Source organism: Balaenoptera ricei, chromosome 14 (genome assembly GCF_028023285.1).
Source record: "Balaenoptera ricei isolate mBalRic1 chromosome 14, mBalRic1.hap2, whole genome shotgun sequence".
In the NCBI taxonomy this organism is placed as follows: domain Eukaryota; kingdom Metazoa; phylum Chordata; class Mammalia; order Artiodactyla; family Balaenopteridae; genus Balaenoptera; species Balaenoptera ricei.
In genome coordinates, this window is record NC_082652.1 from 40753360 (window position 1) to 40770806 (window position 17447).

Sequence of the window (17447 nt, forward strand, 5' to 3'; positions counted from 1 at the left end):
AGCACCCGAGGCTGCTGCTTCTCTGAGCAGGTGCTCCAGGAGGTCTGCCCCAGACTTATCATTTCCTGCATGGAAACATGGCCTGAGCCTTCAACACTGGCTTAGGGTTGTTCTGTGATTCTTTTTTCATAAATCCTGTTTCATTTGGTTTTGGACTTAACAATAAAGCACGTTGATCTTAGCGAAGAGAAAGTGTGATGGAGAGCCGTAGGTATGCCGTGCTGTTGGAAATCCAAAGACATGCCGACAGCTTCCCTTTAGGTCCGTGTCCTAGTGGTGCCTGCGGAGAATTACGACTACCAAATCCTTCACAGAAAATCAGTGGACAAGTCATCTGAGTTTGTCACCAATTGTGGAGGGGACAGTTTTTATATTGAGTAAGTATCCTCTGTGGAAAGGCCCTGGGAGGCATGCAGCTCTCCCACATTCCCGACCAGAGCAAGAGGCCCAGGGAGGGGTGGCCCTTGGGTCTGTCTTCTTCCTCTGGGAGGCTGAGGGAGTGGCGCTGAGTCCCGGGTCCTCAGCGCATGCTACAGCCATTGTGCACATCTGGGCGAGATTTCCCTCCTCAGCTTTGATCTTAACAGACCACCCTCCAAGCTGGGATTCACAGGCTGCCTGGGAGTTTCTCTTCCTCCTCCCTGCTTCCTCTTGGCCGACTCAGATTCCTAAGATACCACACAGGGCTTCCTCCAGGGGGAGGCATGTGAGCCCTGATTCCCACTCTCCTTTGCCCTCTGATTGAGTGGGGAGCATCACAGAGGGGTGGACCTCCCCGTCTTCCCTCTGTGGGTCCCTGAATGCTAACAGCCTAGAACCGCCCTGAGTATCAGCTCCTGCCATTCTTTTCTGCAGGCCCACCCTGCCCCCTGTAGGCTTCCCGAGGAACTGAGGCTCCCGGGGGCCAGATGCCTCCTGCGTAGAAAATATTAAGAGCAAAGGCTCTGAGGTCAAACAGCTATGGGTTTGAGTACCTGCTCGACCACTTCGTAGCTCTGTGGCCTCGGGAATCCTGCCTAATTTCTAGGACCCTCAGTTGCCTTATCTGTGAAATGGGGCTTAGGGCCTAATTGGTTAGGTGGTTGTGAGGTTAAGTGAGGTGTAGGCAAAAATTCTAACACACATGTTCAATAAATGTTGGCAATTCACCTCCTCCTCATTATTATTCTAACTGGTGTATCATTACACATGTAGGTGTAAATTTTTTTGGTGACTACTTTATTGAGATATAATCCACACACCATACAATTCATCCTATAGGTGAATTTTCACCCATTTATTCCAGCCACCGAAAGTTCCCACCCAGCGTCCTGTGATGTGTCCTGGAGTGGATGGGGATGGGAGGAGGGGTGGCTGGCACCCACTGTGAGTCCAGGGGTGGGGTTTTCTCTAACTTCCTCCCAAACTCCAGAGCCCCTCCCCCAAAACACTGCTTGGTGAGGCATGTGGGAAGAGGAAGGTTGGGACCGTTTCTGGGCACGCCTCCCAGGATCTCACCATGAGTTTTTGTTTCCACAGCCCCCAGAAAGCCTCTGGATTCTGTAAAGATTCTGCCAGGTCCCTGGTGGCCCTTTACCATGACGGCGCACTGCCTTGTGAGTGCCACCCCGCCGGGGCCATTGGCCATCGCTGCAGCCCAGAGGGCGGGCAGTGCCCATGCCGGCCCCATGTCATTGGGCGGCAGTGTACCCGCTGTCAAATGGGCTACTACGGATTCCCGCACTGCAAGCGTAAGTGCATGTTCAGGTCAGCCAAGGTCATCTCTGGTCCCAGGTGGATGAAGCTCACCTGGGGCCAGGTTTCTTGAATATCTCTGTGCTGGAGACTCACCTGGGAATCTTGTGAAAATGCAGATTCTGACTCTCAGGCCTGAGAGTCTGCATTTCCAGTAACCACTCAGAGTATACCCATGCTGCTCATCTAGGGACCACACTATGAGTAGCAAGGTTCTAGAAGATAAATATTTATGTTTCCCATGCTATGTGACCCATGCGCTTGGCAAAGCAGGTGAAGGTAAATAGCCTTAAGCATCAAAATATTGGACAGCTCAGTTCTCTTCTTAGTGGAATAGGTTAGGCTTCAGTTTTTGCAGCCTAACCAAAGCTCAGTTGAGGTGGGAGGAGAGCCAGGGTCACAGGGTGTACTCCTCACTGAATGAGGAGGCCATGGATCTGTATCTAGGAAATGTGCTGCAGCGCTCGACGAGGGTCAGCCCAGGCCATGTGAAGGGGGCAGAGTCCCCGCATGGAGGCCAGCCTTTGCGTAACAAGGGCCCCGCTGCTGCATCCTGTCCTGACCTTGGGCTCAGTGCGCTGGGGTGACGCGGAGGCCCTTCAGGGAGCCTGAGAAGAGCTGATCCTCTGACGGAGGACAGGCCTCACGTTAGAATGACATGTAACTGCAGCTCGGGGTCAGGGGGCGCCTTAGGGTGTCTGTCTACCTTGGTGTCAGTAGCTCCAGCTGTGCCGCACTCAGCTCCTGCACGTTGTGTCCACCATGAGTGTTGGGTGTGGTCGGTCTTGGCCCCAAGAAAGGGGCCTTTCAGATAAACCACACTCAGTAATGCCATAAGGGAAGAAAAGCAAGACCTTTCTCCCAGACCCCTTGGAAGGTTCTGGGAGCCCTGGTGCAGTCCTGCTGGAGGTCAGGGGCATCTAACCCTTTCACCGTGTCTCTTCATCCCTGGACAGCATGCACCTGCGGCCGGCGCCTTTGTGAGGAGATGATGGGCATGTGCCTTTGCCCGCCCCGCACGGTCAGGCCCCAGTGTGATGCGTGTGAGACACATTCCTTCAGCTTCCACCCGCTGGCCGGCTGCGAAGGCTGCAACTGTTCCAGGACGGGCACCGACGGGGCTGCCACCCCGGAGTGCGACAGGGACCATGGACAGTGCAGGTGAGGCCTGGCGGACTAACCTGTTGCATCCTATGGTGGGAAGGGAAGACGCTGTCCGTCCCCACACCGGTCCCCGTTACTTCCCGCTTCGCATGGGCCCCGAGACTGCTTGAGATGACCTCAGGGTGATGCTTCCACCCAGGATGGGTGTGGTGTTTGGAGCGTCTGGTCCCCTCGGGCTCGGGTGGCCTGGCAGAGCCTGGGTGAGCAGATGGCTGTCTCCCGAGGCCCGAGCAGCCTCGCCGTCCACTCCAGCCTCGTTCTGCGTGTGCGTGTGATACGTGCATGATTACGTGATCAGTTCCATCTCCTTGGTCACCGGCTGGTGAGCATCTGTTCGTTTGTACTGAGGTCTGGGCTCCAAACCCTCACTCTCGTAAGCTGGTAGTTTTATTAAGGACGGTGCTTGATGAAGTCTAAAATCCCGAGCCTGCTGCCCTGACTCAGATGGGGGAGCCGGAGGCGGTGCAGGGGCCTCCACAGGGGGGCTCCATGTGGGTAGGGCGGCAGGGTGGGCAGTACCCGCTGGAGAGCCTGACCTGAGAGGCGGGGCTGCCTCCCGGACCACCGAGGTCCAGCACGCAGCTGCTGAGAGACAAGAGGCAAACGGCGGCTCAGACAGATGCCAGGGGGCCAAGAGGTTCGCTCAGCAGGTCAGCTCCGCATTGGAAACCAGAGGGTGTTGTCACGTGACTCCAGATGATCAGCCTGATCTCGGCAGGACGAGAGAGTGGCCACAGGGGGTGAAGAACAGGATCCAGTCTCCTAGAAGAAAAGGCTGGAAAGAATCTGATAGGGGTTATGTGGCAGGAAAACTGAAGCAGAGCTTCTGCCATCCAGGCCGGTGTGACCTGTGCAGGAGAAAGCGTGAGGCTTGCCCCAGCCCTGCACTCCCCCCTCCCCCCCACCCCCAGGCACGTGGACGTAGGCGTCGGTGCCTGTGACCCCGGTGTGAGAGCCAGGAGGGGCTGTGGCTGCCAGTGGCAGGCGTCTGCTCCTCCAGCTCCAGGGCAGCTGTGTTCGTTTCCCGTGGCTGCTGACAAATGGCCACAAACTGGTTGTCTTCAAACAACAGAAATTTATTCTTTGATGGTTCGAAAGGCTAAACATCTGAAATCAAGGTGTTGCTCTTTCTAAAAGCTCTAGGAGAGACTGTTCCCTGCCTGCCTCTTACCTTCCCGTGTTGCCGGCAGTCCTTGGAATTCCTTGGTTCTGCCTCTGTCGTCTCATGGATTCTCCTTGTGTGTCTCTGTCTTCACATGGCTTTCTCCTCTCTGTGTGTGTCTGTGTCTTTCTTTTCTTTTTCTTTTTTTTTTTTTTTAGCCTTTGAATTTTTTAAAACTTAAAAAAAAATTGACGTAGAGTTGATGTGCAATACATAGTGTCTAAGTTTCAGGTGTACCACATGGTGAGTCACAATTTTTAAAAGTTATACTCCGTTTATAATTATTATAAAATATTGGCTATATTCACTGCACTGTACAATATATCCTTGTAGCTTATTTATTTTATCTTTTATTCCTATTTTTCTTTTTTGAAGTATAGTTGATTTACAATGTTGTGTTAGTTTCAGGTGTACAGGGAAGTGATTCGGTTATACACATATATGTATATATCTATATTTTTCTATTTTTTCCATTATAGTTTATCCCAAGATATTGAATATAGTTCCCTGCGCTATACAGTAGGACCTTGTTATTTATCTATTTTATATATGGTAGTGTGCATCTGTTAATCCCATACTCTCAGCTTATCCCTCTCTCCTTCCCCAGTAGTAACCATAAGTTTGTTTTTTATGTCTGTGAATCTGTTTCTGTTTTGTAAATAAGTACTATTTTTTTTAGATTCCACATACAAGTGATGTCATATAATATTTGTCTTTCTCTGTCTGACTTAACTTTACTTAGTATGATACGCTCTAGGTCCATCCATGTTGTGGCAGAAGGCATTATTTCATTCTTTTTTATGGCTGAGTAATATTCCATTGCATATATTATATACACCACATCTTCTCTATCCATTCATCTGTTGATGGACACTTAGGTTGCTTCCATGACCTGGCTATTGTAAATAGAGCTGCTATGAACATTGGGGTGCATGTATCTTTTCGAATTAGAGTTTTCATCTTTTCCAGATATATGTCCAGGCATGGGATTGCTGGATCATATGGTAACTCTATTTTTAGTTTTTCGAGAAACCTCCATACTGTTTCCCATAGTGGCTGCACCAATTTACTTTCCCACCAACAGTGTAGGAGGGTTCCCTTATTTATTTTGTATAAAGTAGTTTGTACCTTTTAATCCCCTACTCCTATCTTGCCCCTGCTTCCCTCTCCCCACTGATAGCCTCTAGTTTGTTCTCTATATCTGTGAGTCTGTTTCTGTTTTGTCATATTCACTAATTTGTTCTAGTTTTTAGACTCCACGTGTAAGTAAGTGATATACAGTATTTGTCTTTCTCTGTCTGACTTATTTCACTCAGCATAATACCCTCCAAGTCCATCCATGCTGTTGCAAATGCAAAATTTCATTCTTTTTTATGGCTGAGTAGTATTCCATTGTATATATACCAGTGTCTTTCTTTTTTTATAAGGACACCAGTCCTATCGGACTAGGGCCCGCCTTACTCCAGTATGACCTCATCTTAACTTGATTATGTCTGCAAAAACCCTATTTCCAAATAAGGTCACAATCTAGGTACTGGGGATTAGAACTTGAATGTACCTTTTGGGGACAAAATTCAACTCTCTATAGCAGCAACGTTTACTTTTCCTGAGGAAGGACCTTTAACCACACTTCTGATTGTTGCCCAACATCTAACTAACAGTTCCTTTGTCCTCTGGGAAGGAAGCTGAGTGAGAATTTGAGTCATGGAAGATTCCAAGTCTTTAAAACCACAGGTTGTGAGTCCTCTGTGAGTCAACTCGGTTGCCTATCCTTCTCCAACTATGAGCCTAAATGGAATGTGACGGGTACAAAGAATTTTGAGGCGTTATCAGAGAGTTTTCATAACATACATTAGGTTCTCGTCCCTTCAGTGCTTACGCTATTCTCTGGAAGGAAGTCAGGCACTTAGTTCATTACTAAAGACTTTGCATTGTGTTCCGAATGCACCAATAGGCCTGTGAACATGTCTGACCTATTTCCAATAAATTCCTGATTCATGAGGCACTTCGTGTGGAAGCACAGGCTTCTACCAGGACCTGCAGGGATGCTACAGAACAAAAAGATGCACTGTGCCCAGGAGTTGCTTGCTGCCTTGTGGCTGGAGAAGATGGATAAGTGGGAAGCGCAAAGGACCTAGATGTGCCAGTCATGACCCAATCAACTTTGCAGAAGAAGTGAGAGACCAGACCTAAAGAAACTGTAGAACTAGAACTGGCTTCAGAAAAGGAAATCCAGGGTGTTATAAAAAGGGAAACAGATTGAACTAGGAATAATATTCCTTTTCGTATATTTGAAAAACAAGTCTAAGGAAAGAATCCAACGTCTTTATGTGGAATGGGTTTGCATGAATCCTTCAGAGGAAAGAACAGTCTGACAAATAAGCGGGATAAGCAGAGAGGGAGGTCTTAGCATTAAAATCCTTTGCTGAGGGCTTCCCTGGTGGCGCAGTGGTTGAGAATCTGCCTGCCAGTGCAGGGGACACGGGTTCGAGCCCTGGTCTGGGAGGATCCCACATGCCGCGGAGCGACTGGGCCCGTGAGCCACAACTACTGAGCCTGCGCGTCTGGAGCCTGTGCTCCGCAACAAGAGAGGCCGAGACAGTGAGAGGCCCGCGCACCGCGATGATGAGTGGTCCCCGCTCGCCGCAACTAGAGAAAGCCCTCGCACAGAAACGAAGACCCAACACAGCCAAAAAAAAAAAAAAAAAAATCCTTTGCTGACTCAAAGGACTAGGAATCTGGATATAAGAAAGGCTGAAAGAACAAGGTTCCATTTGAACAGCAGAATGAGCAATGCATAACCTTGGGAAAAATAAAGCAAAAAACTAGATGGAAGAACAGGAGAGGAGATAAACAAGGGGATGTGGAACAGTTACTGGGAGATGGAATCCTGGCAGAGGATGAAGCCCAAGACTCTGTAGTGGCTCCAATCACAGCTGCATGAAGACACTCAGAGCCCTAAATACTGAAAACATTACAGTGCCTCCATATTTAATTAAAAATAAAAACTTACTAAGCCACAGAATAAGTGCCAACAAGTCCAACAAAGTTCTGTTTTTCCATAGTGACTAGTTCAGTTTTTCTTTTGAAAACAGAACACCCACGTGAAGAGTTTGGGGCTGGGGGTAGAGGTTGGGGAACCATGTACATGGGTTAGAGTGAGAGAGGACCCCAAGGAGAAGGTGTGGACACACAGGAGGGAAAACAGGTGTGGGTCCTGGAGGGGGTCCCTATGTTTAATCATAGGAGGCAAAGGAGCCAAGGAGGTGGAGAAGCAGTTTTCAGGCAGGAAGAGAAGCAGGAGAATTCACTGTCTGAGAACCAGTGGGAGAGTTTTAAAAGGAAGTGGATGGGGGGCTTCCCTGGTGGCGCAGTGGTTGAGAATCCGCCTGCCAATGCAGGGGACACGGGTTCGAGCCCTGGTCTGGGAAGATCCCACATGCCGCGGAGCGACTGGGCCCGTGAGCCACAGTTTGCTGAGCCTGCGCGTCTGGAGCCTGTGCTCCGCAACGAGAGAGGCCGCGACGGTGAGAGGCCCGCGCACCGCGATGAGGAGTGGCCCCCACTTGCCGCAGCTGGGGGAAGCCCTCGCGCGGAAGCGAAGACCCAACACAGCCATAAATAAATAAACCCCCCCCAAAAAAAAGTTAAAAAAAAAAAAAGGAAGTTGATGGTCAGCAGAAGAAATTGCTGCAAACAGGACCTCACACACAGTTTCTCAATGCTGCCACCGCAGAAAAAGGAAACTGAAAACGCATTAAAAACTGTAAAAATCAGTTAAGGCACCATCTATGAGAGAGAGATTTACCATAGGATGTTAGGTACAAATTCTAAGGAGAATTTAACAAACCTTCATTAGCCAGTGATGGTTTAGTAGACTAGAAAATTCCTAACTCAGGACTGAGACATGTTGTATAGTAGTTTTGCCCACACCCGAGGGAACATCAACAGGAATGGAATCTCATTGACCTGCATGGCACGCAAACCAAGATGTGAAATTATTTATCTTGACATTACCAAAAAGACTGTAATCACCTAATGGGATGACACATCTTTCCATGATCAAAGTGGATTTGTCATGAAAGGGCCTTGGCAGATAATGTAAGAAAAACGTCAATTTATTACATGACTGTAAATTGCACAAATTACCCATGATAATTCCAGTGTTGATGCCAAAAAAGCTTTTGATTGCCTAAAGGAATATTTCTTTAGAAAATATTAGAGGAAAGAATGCTCCCCGCTGCCCCTGAAAATATCCTAATGAAAATGAAGAATGTGTTTAGAGGAACCTAACATTCAAGTAAAAGAAGTAATCAAAGATACCTGGAACTTGCAATAAAAAGAAAAACATATCCTTTCTCAGTGATACAACAGACTCTCTTACAGTTGTACAAGTTATCACAAATCACAAAGCTGAAAAATTTGAATTTTCAAATTTTATTTGACTATTTAGAGGTATTAAAGTTTATCATACTAAAGGGAAATCGAACTGTTATGAATATTAATCTCCTTTAAAATGAATTACAGAAATAATTGCAGCAATCCACAATACTCAATTTGTTCTTAATTGAAACTAGTGTTGTAATTTTAGACACAACTGGAAATAAATTCAATTGGAGCCATAAAATTGAGTTCTCGCTTATCTTTGTCATGAACTAGCCAGGAGACTCTGGGCAAGTTGCTTTGCCTTCCTTGGTCTCAGCTTCCTAATCTATAAAATGAAGCTTGGTAAAATCATCTCCAACTTCCCACCTAAATTTAAAACTCTGATTCTGTTTCTTCTTCCATCTCTGATTGTATCACAGAAAATATTACAAAAGTATATTGTATAAATGATAAAAAGTCCATTGTTTGGAACAACTCTATCGGGATTGTGGTCTTAAAGATGCTTATATTGATCAAAATTTCATTTTTTTTATAGCATCACAGTAATTGAATCAGATATAATAGCAATGAAAAAGTACATTTGCATCTGCTTTTAATAGTGGGTGATTGTACCATCAGATTCTTTGAACGAACGAAAGCGCTAGAATAGCCTCAGAAGATTTTATCAATCAGTGACAGATACACAGATGCTGGGAATCACTGCTTTAAAAGACTATCGTCACGTCGATGACTTTCAAGACATTTTAAGATTAATTACAGGAGATGGCAGTTCACCTGGACGTCCAGTGAAACCACATGTGCAAACGTGCCTTTTCAGAAGAGCAGCAGCAAAAGGAAAGCCATTTTGGGGGGACCTCTATCTCAGCCAGTCTCACAGATTTACTAAATGTGTTAGATGGAGAAACAAAATACCAGAAAAGGTCGTAGACTTGGCATTCTGGGAACAGAAGTACTTCCAGCTCGGCAGAAATCCACGAGCCCTAACAACCTGGAGGAGCAATCCCTTTGATGCACCTCATCAGATAATAGGAATGGTAAATTCCAGACAGCGTGCAGGCAGGTGCTGGGACACGGTGGTGAGCAGGGCGGATGGGGATAGACAGAGTTCAGAGTTCTCACTTACATTTCCTCTGTCCCAGAGGCACCTACCTTTTAATGTTCTTTAGAGGATTAAATATCCTGTGTGAAAACCCTTAGAAGAGTACCTGACACACACTTGCACCCAGTATTAGCTGTTGTTATTATTTGCCAAGCACTTGGCTGTCTGCCTTCTGCCCTTTATGCTTTGTCCTCCTGAAGCCCCACCCATTCTCCTGGCTTCAACCACCCGACCCTTGATGATTCCCAGATCCAGAGCTCCAGTCCTGATCCCTGACAGCTGTCTTATCCCACATTCGTTGAAAATCAGTTCTACCTGGGTTCCCCTATTGGCTTTCCTTAGGGGGGGGGCCTTGGCGGACAAGTCCCCTGACCTCTTTGAGCTCCTGTGCCCTCACATGTATAATGAAGTGTTAGATTAGATGATCTTTAAGGGCCCTCTCAACTCCTAAATTCTACACTGAGTCCATATCTGAAACCATTGCCATTGTCTTGCCTTTCAGGCCATTCCTCTCTTTGATTTTTTGAAAAAAATTCTACATATTGGTGACAGCCTCCCCCCGGTCCCCAAAGCCTGAAATCTCAGCATCACCTTAGAGTCAATTCCTTTTTCCTACAGTCATTCAGGTGTCAACTTCTAACAAAGTGTGTATTATCCCCCTTCCTTCGATGGCCCCCTGCAGGTACTTCCACCTGGTGAAGTCCTTTTTTACCACTTCCTGTGTGAATGATCTTAGTCTCCGAACTGACCTTCCTTTTCCTGGCTTCCTTCCTTCCTTCCTTCCTTCCTCCCTTCACCTTTCTTTCCTTCCTTCCTTCCTTCCTTCCTTCCTTCCTTCCTCCCTTCCTTTCTCCTTAATTGAAGGGGAATATGCTAGTACACAATTATACTGGGATTTAAAAATCGATTTTCTCCATAATTTTGTTATTAGTGCATAGAGAATGTTGATAAATGCACATATGTTTATGATTTCATCTTCTTGGTGTGTGGGGTTTTTTAAAAACTAGGATGAAACATTTTCTTCAGTCCCTGTGATTTTTTTTTTTTTTTTTTGGCTTTAAATTCTACTTTATCAGTTAGTATGTTTTATGACTGAAACCATATCCAGCGCCTACTCCAGTTTGGGTGCTGTGCTTCGTGCCCAAGGCACACATACCTGCTAACGAGAGGTCATGGTCTGGTAGGGGAACCTCTACTAATCAATAATGACAGTGCAGCATAATGAGTGCCCTACTGTGTGCAGGCTGCTGGGGAGTGGAAGTGGCTCTGACTGGCACCACGTCCATCACATTACTCTTTGCATAAGAACCTTCCTCAAAAAAAATAAAAAATAAAAAAATAATAAAAAAATAAAAAAAAAACCTTCCTCAAGTCTCCATTGTCTGAGAAAATAAAGACCAGCTTTCCGTGGTGATCTGGCCCCCACTTACGCTAACTTAAGCCTTTTTTCACCTTCTCTGGTTTTTCTCACTTTCTCTAAACACTATTTGCCTAAGTTCAGTTCTTCAGTTATCAGTTCTCCTTTCCCCTCTTCTGTTACCCCCAAATTATCCACATCCTTCAAGGATTCTGTATGAAAGGTACAAATGCAAAGAAGGCATGAAGCCGCTGCAAGCCCACAGAGGTACCCTTGTCATCTCATTGACGAAAGCTAGTTCTAAGCTTAGCCATCCCATCTCTCACGTGATTACCTAACTTTCTGCATCTCTATGTCCCATGTCCTCAGTGAAAATGCACGAAGGTCAAGACTGGCTTATTCTACTTTTTCCCCTCCCTCCCATGTCCCCTAAAACGAGGATGTGTATATATCAATAGAAGGCACTCAGTAATTATAGGATGAATAAATGAATGAATATAAGGTAGACTTTGGATTCTAGATTAAAACTGAACTTGAATGGAATACAATATTAAGGGGCCCGTGGTATTTAATGAGCAAAGGGTAGAGTTCACCCTAATGCCTGACTTTCTGGTGACCTGTGAGACACACGAGCACCCACACACGTGAAGGTGTCATTGCATAATGTTTGGCCCTGAGCTCATTGCCATGGAGATGACTTCACTTGACCCGCATCCTCGGTGCTGCTACTCTGCACCTCCTGGCAGCAGCAACTGGAACCTTCTTGCCGTTGCAGGAAGGGCAGCACCTCCGGTAGCACAGAGTCTCCCTGGAGGAGTGTGCAAGGTCAGGCTGACTTCAGGTCATTTTTAAAAGACATTCAGCCAGACTTTGAGGAGGAAGTTTCCTTTTTATTCCCTGTTGTCATGGCACCACCCAAAACTCCTTTGGTTGCCTGTTTTTGCACAGGATTCACGTGTTCAATGCTCTCGGCGTTGCGTTACACAGAACCCAGACATCGTATTTTCCATGTTGTGGTGAACCCTTGCCCATCAGTCCCACCCGCGGTCCTTGGGTTCAGCTCCCAGGCCACTGCTGCTATCACTGTGTTCAGCTTTCTGCTTTTTTCTATCCGCTCTTCTGTGCTCAGTTGCTACCTACGTGCTGGGTGAGGCTCAGCGCTTCATCCCACGTTACCGGCGCGGTTACACCCTCTCTGCCCAGCTCTCCCTCCCACCACGTCATCCCACGGACGCCCTGAAATAACAGGCAGACGTTTCTCCTGGTCTCGACAAGCGGCTTGTGCAGCTGTCCACCCTGCATAATACTCCCCTTCCTTTCTTTTCCAATGAAGTGAAAATATAAGAAAGAGGCTCCCGTCTGCCTGTCCTCACCTTCAAGGCCCGGGTCCAGGTCAACGCTCAGGGTCACTTGTCCCCCGGAGGCACTCAGGGTGTGAGGGGCTCGTGGGCACCAGCCTTCCGTGAATGCACCTGTTGGCCAGCAGCCCTGTGTGTTTGCTGAAAGAAGCATCCTGGACTTCAGGACGACAGGCTGCCTGGATGGCACTTTGTGACAAGAGCGCCGTCCACGGCATCCTTTTCCTCACTGCCAGGTGGGAGGAGCAGGGAACACCCAGGCTAAGTCGGGTCATTGCCAAAGTTCCTCCTCTGATCTAGGTTTCTTCTTCCAGACAATTTTATTTGGAGGGGTTATCTGTACTCTCCCTTCCCATCTCTCACCCACCAGGGTTCTTGTGCTCCAGAAATAGGGAGTCATCTGGGAGCAGTCAATTTTCTGCTGGCCCGTGATTGCATTTAGTTTGGGATTCACAAGAAGAGAGTAGGTGTTCTTAACCTGGGCCTAGGAACAAAATTGTGTATGCTAGAAAGAGAGAGAGAGAGAGAGAGGTGATGTAACCTGTGAGTGGGTGGAAGTACTTTTCTGAGAAGATGGCCCATAGTTTCTCCAGCTTCCCAGAGGGTCCCTGACCTCTTCCAGAGTTTGCAGCAATCGCTCCAAGCAGACTGCTTCCACCTTCCGCCTAGAGCACTAGAGGTGTGATTTGGAGAATACTTTTCTTCCTCACGGAAACAGTCTCTGCAGGTATCAGGGAGGGAGGGAGATGAGGGGGTGGGGCTGTGCTGAATGACATTTGACCTATCAGCAGGCCTTGCAGGTAAAAGTGATTTTGTCTTTTTAGGTGTGGTGAGTGGGATAAAGGGAAACACATCTGCTCCCCTTGGCTGATACCATAACAGGAGTAATGATAGCAAATACTTATGTGTGCACGGCACTCGTCTAAGGTTTTTAGATTTTTATTTTATTTAATTCTCACGGTAATCCTATGAAGTGGGTATTATGAGCTACTTTTACAGATGAGGAAAGTCAGTTGTAAAGAGATTAATTGCTCGAGCTTCCCGTTAGTAGCAGAGTTGGGATTCAAACCTAGGCCGCCTGGTCCCAAGTTTGTGTTCTTAATCACGTACAGAATTCTTTACTTAATTATAAGCAGATATTTGCCAAAGGCAAACTTACTGGGATATAAAGTTATATTTGTCTTTTTTGGGGATGGTCCCTGGGGTGAGATTATTTTTTATATTGAAGTATAGTTGATGCACGATATGATATAAACTACAGGTGTACAATATAGTGATTCACAATTTTTAAAGGTTATACTCCACTTACAGTTACTATAAAATATTGGCTATATTTGCTGTGTTGTACAATATATCCTTACAGCTTATTTTATACATAATAGTTTGTACCACTTACTCCCCCGCTTCCCTCTCTCCACTGATAGCCACCAGTTTGTTCTCTACACCTGGGAGTCTGCTTCTTTTTTGTTATATTCACTAGTTTGTTGTATTTTTTAGATTCCACATATAAGTGAGATGATACAGTATTTGCATGTCTCTGTCTGACTTATTTCACTTAGCTGAACTCTCTCCAAGTCCATCCATGTTGCTGCAGATGACAAGATTTCATTCCTTTTTATGGCTGAGTAGTATTCCATTGTATATAGATACCATATCTTCATTATCCTCGAGTGAGATAGGCGATAGCTTACATTTGGTAGCAAGTTAACGGTAAAATATTTCAAATCAGATTATACTCCTAACAGTCTAATAGAAAGCAGATTTCCGAATACTTTCTTGGGACCGACAAGAAAAAAATCAGTATGTAGATCCATCAGGCTTCAGCTGTGGAGCTCAGTGACCAAGCTGCCTCTTCCTCTCCTCACCTCTCGGGTATTGGGCTTCTCAGCCCTGAGAAGCCTCTAGTGTTTTCTCAGCCACTCTTGTGCTCAGAGCTCCCAGAGCCTCCTTGGAGCCCAGCCCCACTCAGGCCATTTCCCTCCTCCCTCCCTGCTCCACTGTCCAGCCAGACCACTGGGGGGCCTCCTTGCCTTCTGTCCCCTCACCCAGACCACGACGAGCCCCAGCATCAGCACCCTAAGATAGTTTGGAACCCATCCCCCCATCCATACTGGGTACCTCTGCCCTCGTTCGGCCGCCTCATCTACCTGCTGTGGAACCGATCTCAGCTCAGTCCTTCACACACAGCCATCCGCCCTCCCACCTCTCTGAAAGCTTTTCAAGATGACGGTGGTCCTGGGAGGCAGCGGCTACTGCTTCCCGGCTCCCGCAGACGAGGAAGCAAGGCCTTGAGAAGTTGGATAACCTGCTGAGACGCTGTCTCTAATACATGTGAGAGCTGGGGTGGAACTCTGGCCAGTCCGCCTTCAGTGTGCAGGGCTCAGCCCCGTGCTTCAGGGCCCTGGGACAGTGTCACAATGGCCAGCACCTCCGTCCACATGAGCCGGCCCCCTCCCACCTCTCCAGGCTCGTGGTTCAGCATCCCTGCTCATACCCCTGCTCCAGGAGCACCCGCTGCGTTCCCTGCACATGCCAAGCCGTGTCCCCCCGTTCCTGCCGTCTGGGACGCCTGCCCCACCTCCTACCCCGGGACACTTGGCCTTTTACACTCAGCTCAGGCATCAACTCCCCCAGGGATGCTGGGTCCGAGCTGGCCCTCTAACCCCTGTTTAGATCCTGTGTGTATATCGTTCACATTTCCACCTCAACACTTACCTTAAGAGCTCTCAGGCCCAGGGTCTGTGTCCTTCTGTGCACCCCAGAGCCTAGTACCAAGCCTGGCCCTTGGAATCACATCAATGATGGTCATTGTTTTTTTTTAATTAAGGTATAACTGACATGTAACATTATATTAGTTTCAGGTGTATACATAACGATTCAATATTTGTGTACATTGTGAAATGATCACCATGGTAAGTCTAGATAGCACCCGTCACCGTACATAATTAAAAATTTTTTTTTCTCATGATAAGTATTTTTAAGATTTACTCTCTTACCAACTTTTAAATATGCAATGCGGTGTTATTAACTATAGTCGCCATGCTGTACATGACATCCCAGGACCTGTTCATTTTATAACTGCAAGTGTGTATCTTTTGACCCCTTTCATCATCAGGATGACGGTCACCTTGAGCTATTTTGTGTGAGTGCCTTGTATCCGCTTCTCTCCATTCTGCCTTGGACGCTAGCACCCCGTGGACAGGCCCTGTGTCTATTTAACTGGCTTCATACAGCAACTGCTCTGCGGCAGTGCAGGTCAGCTCTAGAAGTGTGTGTAGAAGGATGACGAGGACGTTTGCTTCCTTTGCTTAAGTACAGATGCAAGCCCAGAATCACAGGGCGGCAGTGTGACCGGTGTGCTTCCGGCTTCTACCGCTTCCCTGAGTGCCTCCCCTGCCAATGCAACAGAGATGGGACTGAGCCAGCAGCCTGTGACATGGGGACAGGGTCTTGTCTCTGCAAGGTAAGACAGAATGTGCAACGCTGGAGAGGTCGGCCACTGACCATTGTGGAGGGTCTTCATGCTGAGTCATTGTATAAAAATCAGTGGGAAATGGGGTTGACCCAAGATAGATTTCCATAATGACTATGGCATTTTCTAGGCATTCTCATTGGATAGAAATAGTTAGAAGCGAAGACCTCCCCCCCACCCCCGCCCCCGCACTGCTCTTGTCCTTTGAAGAGGCCACAGACCTCCTTAAGAATCTGATGACAGATATATACTGTCTTCAGAAAAATCGACACAAACGTTTGTCTATAATTTCAAGAGGTATGTGGGTTCCCCTGAAGCCTATTCCTGTCCCATGCACCCCAGGTTAATCATCTCTCTCCAAGGCGCTCTGCAGGGTGCAGGAGAGCTCCCGAGTCCCAGTGGATGTTCTAAAGTGGTAGTAAGTGGGATGAACCTGTCCCCCCCCCCCATATTGTGAATCCTTCTGGTGCTCTTTCTCTACCTTCAGGTTGCCAAAGGGCATCTTATGAAATTTAGGAAATCCTCTCTTCCATTTGTACATGGTATAAAAGTTTAAATCATTAATATGGTAAAAAAGCTTAACAGCCGTGTAACTTTGGATGCTTTTTTAGCATCCATGTTCTATCATCTTATGTTGATACTTAATTTGTGCACGTAGCTCTCTTCAATCAGAGAACCTTTAGAAGGAATGATCTCTCGTTTCATGTTTTTCTTCAATAGGAAAATGTGGAAGGTACAGAATGTAACGTGTGTCAGGAAGGGTCATTCTACCTGGACCCAGCGAACCCCAAAGGTTGTACCAGGTGCTTTTGTTTCGGAGTCAGTCATCGTTGTCACAGCTCGCATAAGAGAAGAGCTAAGGTAGGCAGGGCATTAGACTCCTTTTGTTTTCATTTAGTACTTCCAAATGAGGAAGTAATGCATTGGCATGAAACGTGAAGGGTTGTGGGGTTTGTAGCATCTTGCTTGGTTCGAATGTTAAGCGTTGTGCTCGCTGGTCCTCAGCCTGCAGTGTTCTGTCCCCAGATGTCCTCATGTCCCTCAGTTCATCAGCTCTCTGCTCAAGTGTCTCAAGAGCTTAGAGATGCCATCCTCACTCTGTGGCTTCACCCTTCTCTGTGTACTTCATAGCATGTGTCACAGTTCTAAATCTTGTTTATTACGTATCTATTTTCTCCACCACTCACATGTAGGCTGCTTGATACAATCCCAGTGCCTTGAGCAGGATCTGGAACATAGTAGATGCTCAATAAAAACTCATTAAATAAATGGAGTTAGTTGTTCTTGTCCCTCGTTTCTTCTTATCTGCTTATCTTCCTCTTTTACTTTCCTTCTCACCTGTTTTAACCACATCTTGTCTTTAGCCACTTTTATAATTAACTCCAGGAAGCTAAAACTTTTGTTGTCTTCATGATTCCATGAACCACTAGTCTCATGCTTGCTTTCTTGTGTGACATGTCTTAATGTCCAACAAGTACTCAAAGAGAGATTATTTTCTCTATTTTATTGCCTGCCTCCTGAAAGGAATGCAGGCTTGTAATTGGAAAAAAAAAAAAAATTAGTTTGTAAATCCATCCTGAAGTCTCCTCTTCTTACCCTCAGGGGAACCCGGAAGCATTATTCTGACTCTATGTCTTGTCAGTTCCTTCTTTTTCTTCCCCTCATAGTATAACTCCTGGCTTCCTTTGTGATCCGGGGAATATTTAATTTTGATG

The 17447-nt window shown here is 46.8% G+C and overlaps 1 protein-coding gene across 9 annotated transcripts in view; it reads left to right on the forward strand.

Moving 5' to 3' along the window:
- Nucleotides 1-17447, forward strand: part of LAMA3 (laminin subunit alpha 3) — a 241734-nt gene that overhangs the window by 139571 nt on the left and 84716 nt on the right. For 7 of the 9 annotated variants that reach the window (XR_009497350.1, XM_059895307.1, XM_059895308.1 and 4 more), the window contains 5 exons: nucleotides 262-377; nucleotides 1519-1730; nucleotides 2691-2895; nucleotides 15579-15723; nucleotides 16453-16593. Coding sequence is in view for 8 of the 9 variants with exons in the window: in XM_059895307.1 (XP_059751290.1) it covers nucleotides 262-377; nucleotides 1519-1730; nucleotides 2691-2895; nucleotides 15579-15723; nucleotides 16453-16593 (819 nt within the window). In the remaining variant the exon portion in view is untranslated. Of the gene's footprint in view, nucleotides 1-261; nucleotides 378-1518; nucleotides 1731-2690; nucleotides 2896-6014; nucleotides 6213-15573; nucleotides 15724-16452; nucleotides 16594-17447 lie in introns of those variants that run through there. The other 2 variants (XM_059895314.1, XM_059895315.1) reach the window with 2 other exon arrangements.